Source organism: Brachyhypopomus gauderio, chromosome 1 (genome assembly GCF_052324685.1).
Source record: "Brachyhypopomus gauderio isolate BG-103 chromosome 1, BGAUD_0.2, whole genome shotgun sequence".
Classification (NCBI taxonomy): Eukaryota; Metazoa; Chordata; class Actinopteri; order Gymnotiformes; family Hypopomidae; genus Brachyhypopomus; species Brachyhypopomus gauderio.
The window spans coordinates 46,568,066-46,586,542 of NC_135211.1; the positions used below are offsets into that span (position 1 = coordinate 46,568,066).

Below are 18,477 nucleotides of genomic sequence, written 5' to 3' on the forward strand. Positions count from 1 at the left end.
GTTCCACCACTACCACTACATCAATGCAGTTTCCCTTGTAGGAACTGTTGAGGTGTGGGGTTAACAACACTGGAATTATTGAGCTTAATGAGAACCACTGTTCTTAGGGCTACAGTCATTCTTTCAAACAGCAGCAGCGCTTTGAGCTAGCACTGTACTTCATAAATGTAATTCATAAATTCATATTTCTCTCTCTGTTACACAAAGGCCATTTCTTATCCAATCATGACCTAGTGAAGTCTGGTGACTGCATGGCTTACAAAGAGCAAACTGTTTCCTTGGGTTACCGACTTCTGATTCTTTTGGCTAGAGCACTGTCCAGAACTCAATGCAACAAACTTCCAAACTGCTTCTCGTGTCAAGGATCAAGGTCATAACTTCAAACAAACTGAAATCAGCTTCACAGCCCGTTCCATAATTACCAAAGAAAAAACATCAAGATATCTGCTTAGTGTGAACTTCCTGTCTACGAGAGCTGGGAATGTTCTAGAACATTCTATGTCCTGCTCTATGTTCTCTGGTGCATGATTGGTCAGTCGTGCTTCTAGAATAGCAGTTTAGTGCTACTCTTGCTGCTCTTTGATTGGTTGGAAAGGGCCTTAGAAGTGGGCACAATTAACCTATCTTGAAGTACTCAAACTACAGACAGAAGTAAAAGGTGCCGCTGAAGATTGTGTTATATTAAGCCTCTCTCCTCAGCACAGAACACACATTCATTGCTTTCGCGAAGGTGTTCATCTTCCGTTGCCATAACTTCAAAGCCGTACAAGGTGAGAGCAGATACAAGCTCCTTAGAAACTCACTCATGAATCTCCAGTGAGACAACGCTTCAACATATGGTGCTGAGATGCGTGATGAATCGTGCTGAGGAGAGACATTTACTGAACCTAATCAACCTTCCATCTCAGGATAAAAGTAAAACATATTAGTGCTACATACACAAGCAAATGAACACAGGCAAAAAACATAGTGTTACTACTCAGCCAATAATATGTAAGCGTGAGCTATTAATGTCACAAAGGTACAAAGGAAATCAAGACATTCCAGACATTACAACACTACCAAGTATTCAAAAATTACTATTGAGTATAACTACAAGTACTGCAATCCAAAAGCACTACAAGTACTATAACATAGTAATTTACTAGATAATAGTCCTAGAAGTACTTAAATACATAAGAGTGCAATATAGAACACTAAGTACTGCAATAATACATTTCAGTATTAGAATTTTACTAATGCAGCCTGTAATTGAATTTCACTACAAATATTTAAATGTGCAAGAAATATATGTGAGAATACATCTCCTACCAACCATTCAAAATGAATGCTAAACTCAAGTGAGCCTATGAATATCTAGAAAGCATCCAGAAAAGGTAACTCTTCTGTTCAGATCTGGGCCATAATACCAGGACTCCAGTACCACCAATAGTGTCAGTGTTGTCTCAGGCTGTGAGCTACGTCCACCTTCAAGTTCCTCCCTCTCCTCTCCTGGCAGTGCCATAGTGACAGAAGTTCACTCTACAAAAGATGGACACCGGTCCAAACCCTCACAACTGATGTGTGTGTGAATGTTCACGTTGATTCTCCTCCAACGTGTGTGCATTGGACTGCAAGACACTAGTAAGGTAATAACATCCTGTGACATTTAAAACCAGAGTAAAACTTGTTCTGCAGATTGTGCTACAAGGGCTTTATTCAGAGGTTCCAGGAATAACAAAAGTTAAATGAGGTAATAATCCCCCCCCCCTCACCACGACCTCCACCTTTTTATATCATGTGCCCTTGACCCAGATTTCACATTTTACCGCTTCTAAACCCTGAGAAACGAATAAAACTGGCTGATTGAGATCAGTACTTCCAGAGAGGGATGGAGTGCAGTTCTTACACCCACCGTGTTGACTAACTGTGAGGTGCTCCACCCACTATGGTGGTGTTAACGACGGGAGGGGCAAAGATGCAACCAGAGAACCACAGAGCGAATCCAACATGCTCATACATTCAATATATTTAGTTTGGATGCACAAAAACATAACGTGACTTTTGTGCCAAGCACACAGACATTGTTTTCAATTGTCAAAACCAAATAAAAGCAGCTATACCTTCTGAATAGCCAAAATAAGCCTTTACACATCGCTCCACATATTTCTTATACTTTCCAAGTGGTCTTGACACTTTTAAATCAGACCTCAACAATATCCTTATGAACGTGAATAACCGGAAAATCTGATTTGTAATAAGATATATAATTCTGATTCTTCGCATGCATGGTGCTGAGAAGAGACTAATAACAAACATCTGTGGTTGGACTGAAGGAGATTGATGAGGAAGTCCTACAAAATACCCCCCCCCCCCCTCAAGAAAAAAGAAATCAGTTGAGTGGGCATACAGAGGGCCTGTGCAATAACACACAGTGCCAGCAGCCCTGCAGGCAGTACAGGCCCCTCTGATCAGCCTATCAGGATGCACTGTATGGATAATTACCAATCGCTGCAGGAGATGGAAAGGCTGGGAGATTTCTGCACGACTGTCAGGACCGATAAGAGGTCTGGCTAAGCCCTAACCATTACTGAAGGTGTGTGTGTGTGTGTGTGTGTGTCACACTGTGATCCACACAGTTACTCTACATATCTGCATTTTTACACAACTACCCACAGGGGGATTTGTTATAAATAACTGGCATTTAAGGATGGGGAAGTCCTATTGGGAGCAAAAGAGGGAAAAAGAACGAAAGAAAAAAGAGAATGATAAAAAAAGGAACAAGTGTAGAAGAAAATAGGACTGAAAATAGAGATAGAAAGAGAGAAGTACAAACATAAAAGTGTAGAGAGACAGACCAGAAGGTGCCACTTCAACAGCAGTGCTTTTATAATTAAGTAGTTTCACACCAAGTAGTTCTACACATCTTCATTCACAAAATCATGAAAAGATTGATTTTAAAGTGTTAAAGTCTATTAAAGGCAGTCATGACATAGTCATTCAGCAGACGTACAGTGTACGACAGTGGAGCCAGAATGTATAGCTGATAATGATGAGTACCTACTATAGTGAGTACTCAGAGTTCAAGTACCTACTACAGTGAGTACTCAGAGTACAAGTACCTACTACAGTGAGTACTCAGAGCAGACTGAAACTCTCCCTCACAGAATCAGAGAATGCTCAAGGTCTCCAAGATCCAGGATTAAAATTTAAATTAAAACCAGAACTGTGGATTCCAACGCACAATTTTAACGTCTTCACATTCTCAAGTTTCGCACTGTAATTACTAGAGGCAGTACATTTCTCGCCTGTATTTGTAACGTAACACAATTTACAGTTACAATTTCAAGCATTTTGAAGTACAGAAAAATTCCAGCACTTTTCAAACCTGGAAAATACAACATTAAAATTCAAGCATTTTCAAATATTTCAAGCACCCGTATGAAACCTGTTTCTACCATACTGTTTGGGATCGATATCACCCTCCACCCCCATTTCCTGGCACATTGGCTCTAGGTTAGTTCAATGATGCAATTGCAAATAACTCCACACTTTGGACTTTGACTTGGACACTTTTTTTCCTTTGACCTCCCTGTAGGGATTGGGCTTGTTCCCAAATTGGCTGCGTTAACCGCACACCACACACAGCATGCATTTTGGCAAAACCTTTGATGCTTTCACAGAAGATCCCTCAATGACAGATTTTCTACGGTAATGGCCACCCTTTCTAACCCCAGCCATACAGCCGTACACGAAGCTTTTGATGCCGATGACTGGTGCGCCTGCGTTTCATTCTGAGCCACTGAACTGTGTAGCTCATGAAAGTGATGGTCTCTCTCTCCATCGTCCCTCATCAGCTCCTGTCTTGCTCTGCTACTCTGTGTTGAGGATGGTTTGGTCTAGACTGAGGCTGGGGAATTCCATTCAGAGTCAGTTTCCTCACAATTGATCCCACAATGCACCCTGGGATATCCAAACATTCAGATAATATTTTTTATAGCTTGCGCATCTATGCACACACACATGCTAATTTTTAAAAAACACTTTGTGGTCTTCTTTTTCACAGTTTTCCTTCTGATTCAAAGTCTGACATGTGGCACTTCATACAAGGAGGTCTGGAAAAGGTTAACCTTTTTAATGATTCACAGGCAGAAGACAACTGTAAGCTAATTTTATCCTTGTTAGTATAATATCCTTCATCTGCAGAAACTTGAAGCTACAAACACAGCTACAGGACTTCAACAAAAAACAACAAACAAACAACATTTTTCAGTCAGTAATTTCTGTGACAATATATAAAACCAATATCAATTTAACTGACCTCGTTGAGGATCAGCATCTATAAATCAATACGACATATCACAGTGGGCTTGAAAACTTGTACGGTACTGGTATGTACCACAATCACACTGTAAAATGTCCAATCACACTGTAGAAGGTTTTTTGCAGTTAACTTCATAAACCTGCACCATCATCCGTTTTGCCTTTCAGACCAGTTATCGTCCTACTGGTGATTTAAGAAGGAAAAAGCAGCCCTTGGCCACCATGGCTATTGTGTTTAATCTCTTTGCATGTTTTTGTGTAGCAGGAGACTAAGGGGAGATATCAGCATGGCCCTGCACAGCAGTCTGACTCAACACGGTGAAATCCTGCTTCACCAAGCATTAGATCACCAGGCATTAGATCACCTCAAGGCTGACTCTCTACCCATCTCTCTCTCTCTCTCTCTCTCTCACACACACACACACACACACACACACACACACACACACACGTGTGCACATGCTCTAGTACATGCACGCACGCACACGTGTGTAATTTGCACAAAAACATGACGAGTTCACACGTACAGACAGACATTTATCTCTCTCAGTCTTTCACAGCATAACATCAGTTTAGTGGCGAGTGATGTCATGTGTCTGTGACGTCATTCCCACAGACTCTCAAAGAAGAAGAAAGAAAAAAAGAAAAACACGAGTTAATCAGATTTTATTCTGCACCGCAATCACCACAGAGTGACACACGAGGAGCAGTTACACATCACCACAACAAAATAACTGTAAACAGCACACAGATCAGTTACGTTAGAGCACCTAGCTAAGCTCCCATAATCTCATATTTAGATTTTGCAAATAACTACAAAATATTTACGATGAATAAAATAGAAAGGAGATTTAGAGAAGTGAGAAAAAGACACTGAGCCAACAGGCTAACGTGCTATCACATGTTAAGTTTAGGGTGCAATACCTATGAAAGGGGATGGATCATACCCTAACATGAATAATGTATCCCATGCTGATGATGCCATGTTAGTGAAATTCAACGTCCTGACTCCGACGCTCCAGAGGTCAGAGGTTCACAGGTGGATCTTGACACAAACCTTCTGGTCAAAAAGTTCACATTAGACTACTGTCCTGAGCAATAAACATGTGGTTTATTTCCATGCGCAGATATATTTATATATTTATGTGAGACTACTGGTGCCTGAACGATGGGTTTAAGATTTAGAGACACTCTGTGCTCTGTGTTTTTCCCTTTGAAAACCTGCACGTTTATAAAAAAAAAATTGGTTTGATGAGCAGAAGCTTGTTTAAGTGTTGTGGTTGAAGAATGTGATTGAAGAGGAAGGTTATTTTAGTACGCTGCAGAACACAGGGCACTGAAACGCATAAAAACTACAGCCTTTCGTTTAAAATATGTGAGAGCTTGCCCTAATCAGTCAACATTTAACTTAAAGGAAACTTGAATGCACTGTGGTTTAACAATCTGGAAATGGCTTAAAAGCTCCAGACAGGGCTCAGGGAGAACCATCCTCAGAGGCAGCAGTGCTGTTGTTTATGGCTGCTGTAAGGAATCATTAGGTGCACTGCTGCCTGATCAAGTGTCCCAGTGTTCGCAGGATAAAGTAAGATGGGGAAAAAAGAGAGGGAAGCTCACTCATCAGTTCAGTTTCTCTCTCTCTCTCTCTCTCTCACACACACACAGACACACACACAAAAGGACAAAGAATATCCTAAGCAACACACACACACACACACACACACACACACACACACACACACACACAACACTAAGATGAGTCCCAGGCTAAGTTTAGTGTGGAGTAAAATAAAAAAACACACAACCCAAACCGTTTATAAACCTTTTGCAAGCATTTATAGATTAGTGTTTACTAATGTGTTGATAATTTATTAAGGACAGTAATTATGATTCCTACCCAAAAGACTATTTAAGAGCTGCATAATATTTCCCTCGAGTACTGCACAGTGACGTTGTCTGTGGTGTGTGAGGACAGCTGAGAGTCGAGAGACTCTTAAAGGCTTATCAGCTCAGCTTGGTGTGCATCTCTTCACGTAACGGGAGCCAGCGGAGAGATCAGCAAAGAAGCGCGTGTGTGTGTGTGTGTGTGTCACACTATCACAAGAGGGGACAGATCTGACGTTGCTATTTAAGGCATCCGGAGGTGCTCCACTTCGGAGCACCTCATTTCTCTTCTGACAGCCAGCCTCAAAGACGACCCTCACCATCCACACACACACCTGCAGCACCAAGACCTGCACTCCTACCATGTGCACAGAGGCAAAGGAGAGTCTTCCATAAAAATATACAACTCTGAAGCTGAAGAGAACTTTGCATGGTAGGAGTGTCACGCTTCTCAGGAGAGGAATCTTGGGTCCACTTCTGTACGTCAGATCTTAACACACATGGCCATGGGGCGAATTTAACCTCAGATCAGAATTCCTACTGTGGAACGCCTGCTTTTCATGTGATCTGTGTAGTAATCACACCTAAGCCTGTTTATACTGATGCAGATCCAGTTCCGCAAGTGTGAGCAGCATTTTCAGACCACAATAGCTAATTACCGATAAATACCGATACGTGGTTCTCCCTCTGTGATCTTTATGTTCCACTTACAGTCAATTAATCAACTTCATATCAAAGCTACTATTTAAAAACAATATCATTTTCAAATCTCAAAATCTACTGTTGTAATATAGTTCTATATTTAGTTCAAGGGTTGAATAATGCCTTTATATAAATAATCAGTACTAGTAACTGTACCATTTATGCTTTCATGTGGGAACGACGTAAGTTCATAATTATGCTTTGCTGATGTTTGATATTGTTTGACCTATCAATACAAATTTGGAGCTTAACAATAAATTCACGACCTAAATTGCAGTCATAACGTTGGGCTAGATTTGTACCCATTTGCCTCCCCAAAAGTGACCACCAGCTAGCATCAAGTGTTTACACCCAAATCCTGCATTACGTTGAGGGCTAGAGGTGTTCGTTAGGAGACCCTGTCTCTCTCCTGTGGAAACTCAACACTGGAAGAAGTCATCCAATATTCATTAAACCACAGGGGGTGGGTGACGTGACTGTTCTCTGAAGGAAATCATCAGCCAAAGATCAGTCAAAGCTCGGCTTATCTTTTTATTGCAAGCAAGCAAAGAATAGCCATGTCACCCTGTCAAGCTAAGCTAATATGACATTGTATTGTGGCAGGGACACCAGTACAGTCCTCTGTTGCTGCAGACTAGATGTACAACTCAAATGCAACTGGTGAGTATTTGAGTTGTACAACTACCAGTATGCTGGTAAATAAAGCTCAATTTGGTCCCCTTTCTATAAACGTTGGGTTTACACATCAACCTCAAAAGCAAAGGCTAAAGAAAAGAGGGAAAAATTGGTGTTCTTCTGGAGGAAGGATCGTTTACCACGGGACAAGACACGAGACAGAGACCAGTCACCTGTTCTCACAGTTTCTACGGTAACTACCAAAGGCCAGAGGCTTATTTGCAAAGCTGTTGCTTTATGCTAGCCACAGGTGCAGCTCACCTGTGAGATCATCTCAACCCTTCAGAAATATAAAGAACAGCACTGTTTGAATTGGACCCCTGTTTCCAGAACATGTTTTTTGATGAGGTTCAAGAACAAACATCAGTTAAAGAGACTAGGTGAGACATTTGTTTTCTGTGAACCCCTAACTGCAATACACATGGGGATTTGTATTTTTGTTCTGGAAAAAGATATTCAGCCATTGACCTTGGGCAAAATTGTGTGGATCATCGGTCAAATTACTATATATTGCACACTACAGAGGGAAGTGCAAGCTACTGTGATAAATCAGATTAAGAAGCCACTTGAGGGGGGGGGGGGGGGGGCAAGAGACAGACAGACAGAGAGAGAGAGGGGGGAGAGAGAGAGAGAGAGAGAGAGAGTAGGAGTGTGAGCATGTGAAAAAGACAGCAAGAGATAGGGAGATATACACAAAGTGGAAACAGCATGAAAAAAGAGAAAAACTGAACACGAAAGAGAGGGGAGAGAGAGAGAGAGAGAAAGAGAGAGAGACCAACATAAATGGATTGAGGGAGGCATGAAGAGAGTATGACGATTATAAGCCAAGGGCCCCTTCCCTTGTTTAGACACCATTACCCTACATGCTCCATACTGTGGGGCTGCACACGGATGAAATAGCCACAGCCACAATAGCAATTGCTGACAGTAACTTAATCTCATCAATTACACACACCACTTTTAATTAACTAATTAATTCACTATTAATAATACATTTTCTTCAAATCTAGAACTATACATTCAATTTGTGACTGTTAAATGTTAGTATTATTCTGTTTCATTGGTACAAGAGGTCATCATGCTAATGGCAGCACCAAAAACCCTCCAGAGTAGACAGACCTTATAACTCCTGCTGTCTGAAACTGAAAAGTCAAATGTTTTGCACATGAGCAAGGCTAAATTTCCTTAATGTTATGCTCAACACCCAAATACCCACACAGCTCGAGGGAGGCTCCAGAACTCTAAACCAGTGTTCACAAATGAGAGTCACCCAAGACCTCGAGATTCAGCAAGACTTTGACTTTCATCCCAAACAAATCCTGGATGGATGAAGTTCTTTCTTTATCAAGGGCATCCTTAACGTAGGTCATACTTTTTTCAGCAGCAAGCTTATGTAAATATAGAAACACATGCTTTCATTCATTGACGAAGTGTGTGTGTGTGTGTGTGTGTGTGTGTGTGTGTGTGTGTGTGTGTGTGTGTGTGTGTACAGTTTGGAAGCAGAGGATGCTCTTCTCTCTCACTCTGCCCCTCTATTATGCTGCCATAGTGACGAAGCAGTTTAGCAGGTTGCACCTCCATGCTACCCAAGCCACACCCCCACAGCTTAGTGATCCAAGCCACACCCCCACAGCTCTGCACACGTGCACTTAACTCTCCTCTCCACTTCCTTATTGGTCTTTTACACACACAGGACAAAAGTCTCAATGTCGTTTTGCAACACTGGCCAAGCCAAATCGCTCGCAACTGGCCTCCACAACAGATGAAGTTGTGAGTGTAAGAGTGTGTGTGTGTCCTCACTCCTGACATCTGCAAGCTGGAGTGTGCAGGTGAGTTAAGGAAGAAAGCCACTAATCCATTTCCCACAATGCACCAACAGACTTCCTCATCTCATTCTGGCTGATGCATTCAGGGGAAGTCTGAGACAAAAGGATCTACACAGTAGAGCCCAAAGACAGCCGTTATCTCTGTTGCCCTCGTTGGCAACAAAACCATCCACCAAACATTTCAAATAATTTCATATACACTTTTAAATCGACCTATACTTTCAAATTATAATGAAAATGTTAAGTTATTCTCTGATTTCTTAACTGTGGAATTTGCCTCAGTAGAAGATTTTACATTATGCATTCAAATGTAAGCATTAATTCAGATTTAAGCCAAACTAACACTATCACCAGATTAGGAACCCAGTTCTTCATAATGTGAGGTCTGTCAAACAAATGTGGTTTACGACATAAAAAAGTGGTTTCCTGAATTTGTGTCGGCATCTTAGAGATTTCAGTGATACAAGAACAATGTGAAGATGGTTACTTGTGTGATAAGGACATCAAAAGATGTCCTGAAACACCACACCTTCATAAGAAAACGTCTCTAAAAACTCTCCTCTTTAAAATATTACCACGCTGCATCTCAGATAAAGATCACACATTGTTTGAGTTTTGGAGAAAAAAAGACATAGCCTATAGTATGTATTAGGTCTACATACATGCTTCTGTATTGGGCTAAGTGAAAAACTGCATATCTCCAAACTACATATCTCGTGTATCGCAACGTTATCTGTAATATAATCTTAGCCTGTACCAACTGTCTTTCTTCATCGCATCTAAGTTAAACTACGCCTACTTATAATGGAGCTTTAAAAAAGCTTTCATTATATCTATCCTGAAACAGACAGCCTTGTCAAACCACTACACGTCGACAGCTATTTATAAAGAAGTCAAATAATCGTCTTACCAGGTTGAAGACGGTCTCCACGACGTCCCGGTTGGAAACTTCTCCGACTTCCACAAGGCCCGCCAGCACGGCGAATTTCATCCGAATGCCCCGTATGGGTATCCCGGGGTTGATCGGCATGCTGGCCGCTCTCTCGTCCTGGTGACCATCGCTCGTCGGTGCAGCGACTGCGGTCTCGTCGCTAGCCATCGCCGAGGAGGGTCGGGCGTCGGTAACAGGTACGACACCTGTTCAAGCCCGCGACGCTGCGAAGTTGAAGGCGAACCGCGCGCGACTCCGTCAGCCAAGTTGACAAACGCGAGAGAATCGTGACGACCGACGCCCCATCCACAGACGCTTCCGACGGGGTTTCAAGGGGTCTCTAGGAATCTTTTCATTCAGCGCGAGCGCTCACCGACGCCGTCGCAGAACGTCCGCGAGACGCTCGGAGCGTTCCGAACTTGACAAGTCACGAAGCGAAAGCGAAGAGCGCGCCGTCCGTCAAACACAACCTGCTAATTACAATAAACAAACAACTGTTGTGGGCTCTTGTTGTTGTTTACACGCGGGAGACGCGCTTGTTCTCCAGCACTGGGGGCCAGTTAGGGCGAAGGAACTTGCTGTAGTCTCAAACACACAGGTAGGCAGGCGCACTGGGTCGGCAAACACTCCGAGTCGTAAGGCAGGTCCTGCCGCGGCTCCCGCTGTCTTTGTCCAAATACAAGAGTCCTGTCGGACCTCCTTTGAAGCTGCGACGTTCCAGTAGTTTTTAATTTTTTTGCGATAACCTACTTACAGCGCCATCTCTTCCTGAATCACCTCCTGCTACAAGCTCGTCTCCGCCATGACAGTGAGGTAGCTGCTAAGCAGGGCTGAGCATGCGCAGTAGCAAGCAGGAACCAAGAGCGGCTCGGTTCAGGTGTGTCTCAGGTAGAAGCGCGCAGTCCCTCGAGCGCAAAGTGACAGATAACAATGTAATGTTTCTATAATGTCAGTTGCTTTGTCTATTAATGGTAATAACGTAAAAAAAAAATAAAAGCGCGAGGACATAGCGACAGTCAAATAGGTCTCTCGATTGTTTAACGGAGATAAGTGTCTTGGGCACTGAGAAATAAAAGGTTACATTTATGTTAGGTTTTGGATACACTATGTGTCTAACTGTGTTTTGAAAATGCTGCAGTCTAATAACAAACAGTGAACAGAATGGGCTTACATCTGAAACCGAAACTGCAGTTTGTTTATTTTCTTAGGAATTGTTTGAGTCGTTCATTCTACATCAGTTTAAATAATACGCTTTAATGGCTCGAGCGAATGGAAACGTGACGGAAGTGTCTCGAGCTGTGCGATGGTGCCGCAGGGATTTACGCTCGAGCCATACGCACACCCTGCAAAACAGACTTGACGCAAAGGTCCGCTGCAGCGTGCCTCTTGAAACATTCTGACACGCTGACAAATGAACTTGGTGTATTTTATTGCTCAGTTGTGTGACCTTAAATATAAAAAAGTAAGAAGCCTAATGAATCCAGATAGATTTCTGATGATGTGGAGAAAGCTTTGTTGAATCCTTTTAGGTGAGATTCCTAAGCTTGCGAATACAAACGTGCTAGAAATAGTCCACTCGCATCCTAGCAATCTTCTGAAACAGACCAAGCTTGGTCAGTTGATGATGATGAATGATGTTAAGGAGGAAGCACGCTGCTGCTGGCCTGTTATTGTTGACCTTGGTTTGTTGACTCCTTCCTTACACCATCTATTCATGTACTGGCTGTGTGGAAGTAGACCATGGCCTGCCCTTCAGATTTAACAGTACATGCACCCTGGAAACAAACCAGCTCATCGCGCTCACACTCACAAACACTTACAAAACAAGCACACACACTCAAATCAGTTTCCAGACAGTGAAACAACGGATAGACCAAGCACTCCAGGCCATGCGTGTTATGCTAACATTTCGGGTCTGGATCCCCTGTTATATGATCATGAGTTTGTGCCCATGCCTTCTTGAAACTATCTGATCCGTCCATTAATGGTACAGCACTTCGTGTCAGAACAGAAAATGCTGATATACTAAAATGCTGGAAATGCAAGATACTGATTATGAAAGCCCACTAATATTACACTAACTATCCAGCCAGGGTGGCACTAAAGCCTGGTTTATACTTTTCGCGAGTGACTGTAGCGCGCGGCTCCGCCCACCTCGCGCGACCGCGAGCGTCCCTGCAGTGTTCTCCGAAACGATAGGGGGCGATAGGTGGCAGTGGAGAATAAAAAAACCCTACAAAACCGGTGAAAGAACATTTTTACGCCACAGACGTTAAGATTGGGCGGTTTGAAAATAAACAACCATTAAATAATGTGATAAAAAAGCTAATTATTTCGATTAATTTCGAGTATATGTATAAATATTTAACTTATTTAAGTTTAACGTGCTGGGAAATATTGAAATGGACCTTGAAAGTGACGTACAAGTGCTTTAATTCCACCTTGTAAAGGTGTATGAACCCGGCAAACATGACTTTGTCCATCGCGCTGAAGCGCGGCGCGCGCGCGAAGTTACAAAATTCGAGAGGTGCACGGGCGAAGCCTCGCGCACGGGCGGAGCCACAGCGAATACGTCATTTTCGCCGCGCGGACCCTCGCGGCGCGTCAAGTATAAACCAGGCTTACTGCTGCACTAATGGTGCTGACCCTAGCAATGATGTCAAGGTCATTCTCTAGCACTTGACATCTCTTCAGTACCAGTTTGTCTTACTGGACCGGTCTCCTGCATGCTTGCTAGGCCATATTGGATCCTTCCTTCATAATGTTATTGAAACTGATGTGTTTGTGATCTGCATCGTGTCTATAATGTTGCCAGTTGTTTTGTTGTTGTTGTTGTTGATGGATAGGACAACAGCTGTCTGTCACCATGCTTAAACGTGGATCTGCTCCCCTAATCTCTCTTTGTCATTCTTCCACTCACTGCCAATCAAAGGGAGAGCTGTCAGATCTCAGATGATCTTTCTTTTATCTTATGTTTGTTTATTTTTGTCTCTGCTTTCTCCACCTTGACATGACGTTTGACCTTCATACGATACGTACATTTTACTGTACATGGCAGACTGTGCGTGCATAGACCTGATCCTGTAATCCTTATTCAGCTCTCCGGTACCAAGAGTCCCTGTGGCAGGACGCACAAGGGTCCAAGGTGACCCTAACCCTCAGACGTCTGCTGAAGATGCCAACCAGATGGAACTCCAAGCACACAAATACACTGATTCTTCTGACTCGTCCTTGCATATCTATGCTACATAAATAAATAAAAAGGTGCTATTACATTTTTTTAAACATGACTGGGTGTGTTGAATGAAAATGCAAAAGGTGTCATGGCTGACAAGGAGCCGCAAACACCTACACAGGCATAACATGCATTCCAAATAGTGCCTGTTGCTGTTTGCCGTGCACACCTGTAGTTTGCCTGGAAAGGTTGTGGGTTTGAGCCTGAGGGAGCATTAACTTTGAAATAGACTGATGAACATGACATTTAAATACACATATGAATATGAGACACGTTGTTTAAGAGTATGTGACATATGATGCACACATAAATATAACGTGCGATTACACGGATCGGTAGAAGTCACAAAACACATGATCACCATGACAGATGTGGTTGGGAAATCGCTACCAACGTAATCCATGAAGTTGATGTGTTTTGTGTTGAGGACGTGAGCTGCAGTCTTGCTCATATTCCAGAGAGAGTCACTGAGTGTCTCCTCGGAGACCTGTGATGTTGTGTGTGGTCCTACACTCCCTCAGTGCGTAGCCCCTGGTGCCGTTGCCATGACGTCCACTCTGTCGACCTCACAAATGAGGCCGCTCTGAATGAAGCGTGTGAGTCCTGCCCCGGGAGAGAAGTGCCACCTCCTTCAAACGTGTTTGTCCAATCGTTCGTGTGTGTCGTTTACGTGAAGTCAAGTTCAGCTTCCTTTATGATCGATTAAAGATTTCTCGAATTCATTGTTTACTGCACAGTCATTGCCTTAATTTAAATATATATTCATGGTATTCAACGTGATTAAGACTCATTTTAGACTTAATGGATTATATGCAAATTTCAAAGTGATATGAAAGCAGATGGATTGATTACACGAGCTGCTCATCATTGACTTGTCCCGCTGAATATTCACCAAAAAAAAGTGTAAATTATTCTTGATTTTGATATATAAAATTAATATTTGCTCTATGAAAACATTCATCATCGTTATAAACGCATTAATGTACATGTTAGCAAAGAATTTGTGTGTGTTAGCAAAGTACAGCAACAAAACTATGTTGCAACTTTACAGAAGTTCTGTGTTCAGTGGGATTTCTCAACATGGCTGAGTGTGTCCTTCTGTCTTCTAACACACTTCAACTGGATGTTGATGTCCACCACATGCCTGAAGACTGGTCCAGCCTGCTCCCCCCTCTGTGCCACTCCTCTGGGCTAGACCTCCAATGCGCATTTGTTTAGGATGGTGCTTGCTTTGATACACATGACAGAACTCTCCAAAAACCCTTCATCAGTTTGCAAATATGTGTTAGCACAGAGAACTGACAATGTGCAATGGGACGCTCCAGGATCAACAAGAAACACTGGTCTAGCTGGACAAAGCAGCTGGATCAATAAATTTATCCATGCAATAATCTATATAGGTCTATTTTATTTCTAGACTTACAGAGCACAAAGTATTGTCCACAAGAGTTCTGAAGAGGGCTTCCAAGTTGCTGACCTTGCTGAATGTCACTGCTTTTGCTGTGTTTGTAGTATAATTTGAAAAGTAATTACAGCACTGCTTATGACGTTAAGAAGAGATACAGGTCTCGTGGTCTGTAATACACACAACACTCGCCTGGCCTGTTTGGGCACTGCTGACTATGTGGGTGTCTTTACACAATAAACAAATCGCTGGCAGTATTAAGACCTAGACAAATAGTTCATGACTTTCATTTAGCTGTTAATAGAAAGACATTATAAAGACATTATAAACCCGTCATTAGATCTACACTACCTAAAATGGGTTCAAATACCCAAAGGTTATTTCTATTGGTGTCTTGTCCTTGGGCAAACAAATTTTAACACTATGTAACTATAGACTAGTAATTATTTAATTACAGTAATAAAATGTATCACTGCTAATACTTTTTTTGTAAAACGATTAAATTTCTCATCGTTCTATTATTTGTGGAAAACGACAAAGACACTGTTTTATATATAACTGTATAATAACTTTACAGTAAAGAAAAATGAATAACGTTACAGTAAAGAAAAATGCGTTAAAGCATATGTATGGATTTTACTTTGAAAGTAAGCATTCGTTCGCGGATGTTTGACATTTGATTGTACTTCACAACACTGACCACTAGATGGCGGGATGCAATTTCAATCATATCGCGATATTCCGTTTCCCACAGTCTCGTCTTAACTCTCGCGGTATTTCCTCATTTCCTCCTCTTTCACTCCCTGTGTTCAACATGGCAGTCGGCAAAAATAAGAGACTGACCAAAGGTGGCAAAAAGGGTGCCAAGAAGAAGATGTAAGTTACACAATTTGCCTTCGGGGTTGTTCAATATGCTTTACCAAATGTCCGTGAGAGGTTTTTTGTTTAAAAAGTTAGACGATGGGGTCGATAATAAGAGGATTGTGTTGGCTGAATCTACAAGGGTCGCGACGCTACTCGCCCAGTCGGCCCCAGTGTAACCCACCATGAGTACCAGAACCACTGGTGTGGTCGGGAGGGTTTATGTTCGTTTACTGAAACCACGGACATAACGTTTTACATACTGACGGAACGATAAGCAGTCTCACAATACAGGCCAGTATGTTTGCTAGCCTAGCCGTAATGTATCTAGAAGGTAGAGTGGGTTGTTTGTGTGGTTGTGTGTCCCATCTAACCGTGTTACTCTCGTCTCTTCGACGTTGTCTGCTGTGTTTGGCGTTTGAGTTTATTTAGTTAGCTAAGAGCTACCTGGGTGACTTGTGTATGACCGTAATGTGTTTGTGCCCTACCCCAGTGTCGACCCTTTCTCTAAGAAGGACTGGTACGATGTCAAAGCACCAGCCATGTTTAACATCCGCAACCTGGGCAAGACGTTGGTCACCAGGACTCAGGGAACCAGTAAGTGTTGTATGAGTTACATATGGCTTTCTTCTAGACTCACTAGTGTGGGCTTCATATGACGACAGTGTTTGATCATTTGCATCATGATGTAGTTTGTGTCTCAAATGAAGTTCACTGATCAATGCCATGATATAAACCGACATTTTCATAGATATCTAGATAATGTGTACGAGGCAAAGCTCCAGATTGCTCTGAATGAGCCATCATATCCCCCTTGTTCAGGAATCGCCTCTGACGGTCTGAAGGGCCGTGTGTTCGAGGTGAGCCTCGCTGATCTGCAGAACGACGAGGTGGCCTTCCGCAAGTTCAAACTCATCACCGAGGACGTGCAGGGCAAGAACTGCCTGACCAACTTCCACGGGATGGACCTGACCAGGGACAAGATGTGCTCCATGGTCAAGAAATGGCAGGTGCGACTATGTTCTTGCCGTGCCTCCTCGGGCCGTCTGTGTCCCGGTGTACATACAGACACGCCGGTGTAGCTGCATCCGGTCCGCTTCACCTGCTCGGTGTCGGAGTGGCTGCATCTGCTCACGCCGTCGAGTGTTCCTGCTGTTTAACCTGCTGGACTTAGTTCTGATGCAATGGTTAATGGTGGTGGTGTAAGTTGTGTAACTACAGTCCTGTTTGCTGTGTGATATATGGTGCTTGCCTGCTTGCCCTTCCAGACCATGATTGAAGCCCACGTGGACGTGAAGACCACAGATGGCTACCTGCTCCGCCTCTTCTGTGTTGGTTTCACCAAGAAACGCACCAACCAGATAAGGAAGACCTCGTACGCCCAGCACCAGCAGGTCCGTCAGATCCGCAAGAAGATGATGGAGATCATGACCCGCGAGGTCCAGACCAACGACCTCAAGGAGGTGGTCAACAAGCTGTAAGTGGCTTGGCGGCGCCTTGGCTCGCTTGAATCACGTCAGTGGGGGTGTGTAGCGTTTAACGGGTCTGCTGGAGCAAGGAGAACAGACGGGCTGGACGCCAGCTCACTGGGACTGGTTGAGAAATGAGTGAGGGGTCATAATTTCCTGCACATTTATTTTGTTTAAAAGGTATATCGTGAAACTTGGGCAAATGTGTCTTGCGGGGTGTGTGCATGTAAATCTCTTCGCTTGTTGACATGCAGTGGGTTAATTTTCCTAATTTTTACTCACTGCACAAAAGAAATGACGACCACACCGTAGAGTAAAGTCTTAAACAGTTCGTATTTAAATTTCAGTCTTTTGTTCTTGTGATGCCGGATTTACTCCGTTTTAGTTTGTGCTCTCTCCAGCTAGCTGACTTGTACACCAGGATGTATGGATTAGATAAAAAATACTCAGAAGGGACGTGTGTGTTGCTGATGGTCTTGTCTCCCTTTTCTATTCTGCAGGATTCCTGACAGTGTGGGTAAGGACATTGAGAAGGCCTGTCAGTCCATCTACCCCCTGCACGACGTCTACGTCAGGAAAGTCAAAATGTTGAAGAAACCCAAGTTTGAGCGTAAGCGTTTTATCTTCTTGCATGTAGTATGTGGGCCAGACACCGCCCATCACACTAGCCCCTCCTCCTCTTCCTGGGCATCTGCTGTCCTAGCACAATTCGGTTCTGGCTCTTGCCCGATATACACCCAGTTCAGATTATCTGGGCTTTGTGAGCGCAGGTATTTAATACCAGTTGAATTTAAACCGTGTGTGAAGGCGGAGGAGGATGGTTGAGCCCAGCAGGCGTCTGCCACGTCTCTTGGTGCGTTTTGCGATGGTGACGTAGCTGTGTGTTTGCAGTGGGAAAGCTGATGGAGCTGCACGGAGAGGGAGGCAGCAGTACCGCTGCCAAGCCAGCAGAGGGCGACACCGGGGCCAAGGTGGAGAGGGCTGATGGTTATGAGCCCCCCATTCAGGAGTCTGTCTAAAACTCCAACACCTGCCTGAAGTTAATAAAAAATGTAAATTTGGAAAGCGTGTGTGGTGGTGGTTTGTTTAAAAATAGGTGCTCGGGGTGTGTCTAACCCTAACCATTAGATTTGAAAAACATGTGACACTAACTGTGGCTTATGCAAACTCTCGGTGGGAAAACACAAAGC

General features: G+C 43.2%; 2 protein-coding genes across 2 annotated transcripts in view; one reads left to right on the forward strand and one right to left on the reverse strand.

The window, feature by feature from the left end:
* Nucleotides 1-11,144, reverse strand: part of lrba (LPS-responsive vesicle trafficking, beach and anchor containing) — a 184,498-nt gene extending 173,354 nt beyond the window's left edge. Inside the window, 1 exon segment of the mRNA XM_076996609.1 lies at nt 10,297-11,144. Within this exon segment, the coding sequence (XP_076852724.1) occupies nt 10,297-10,485 (189 nt within the window). The 5' untranslated portion in view covers nt 10,486-11,144.
* A 4,549-nt stretch (nt 11,145-15,693) lies between these two features.
* Nucleotides 15,694-18,352, forward strand: rps3a (ribosomal protein S3A). The gene is made up of 6 exons (XM_077016252.1): nt 15,694-15,833; nt 16,312-16,415; nt 16,641-16,828; nt 17,087-17,295; nt 17,788-17,897; nt 18,179-18,352. The coding sequence occupies exons 1-6, from the start codon at nt 15,772-15,774 to the stop codon at nt 18,304-18,306; spliced, it is 801 nt and encodes a 266-aa protein (XP_076872367.1). The 5' UTR covers nt 15,694-15,771; the 3' UTR covers nt 18,307-18,352.
* Nucleotides 18,353-18,477: the final 125 nt, after the last annotated feature.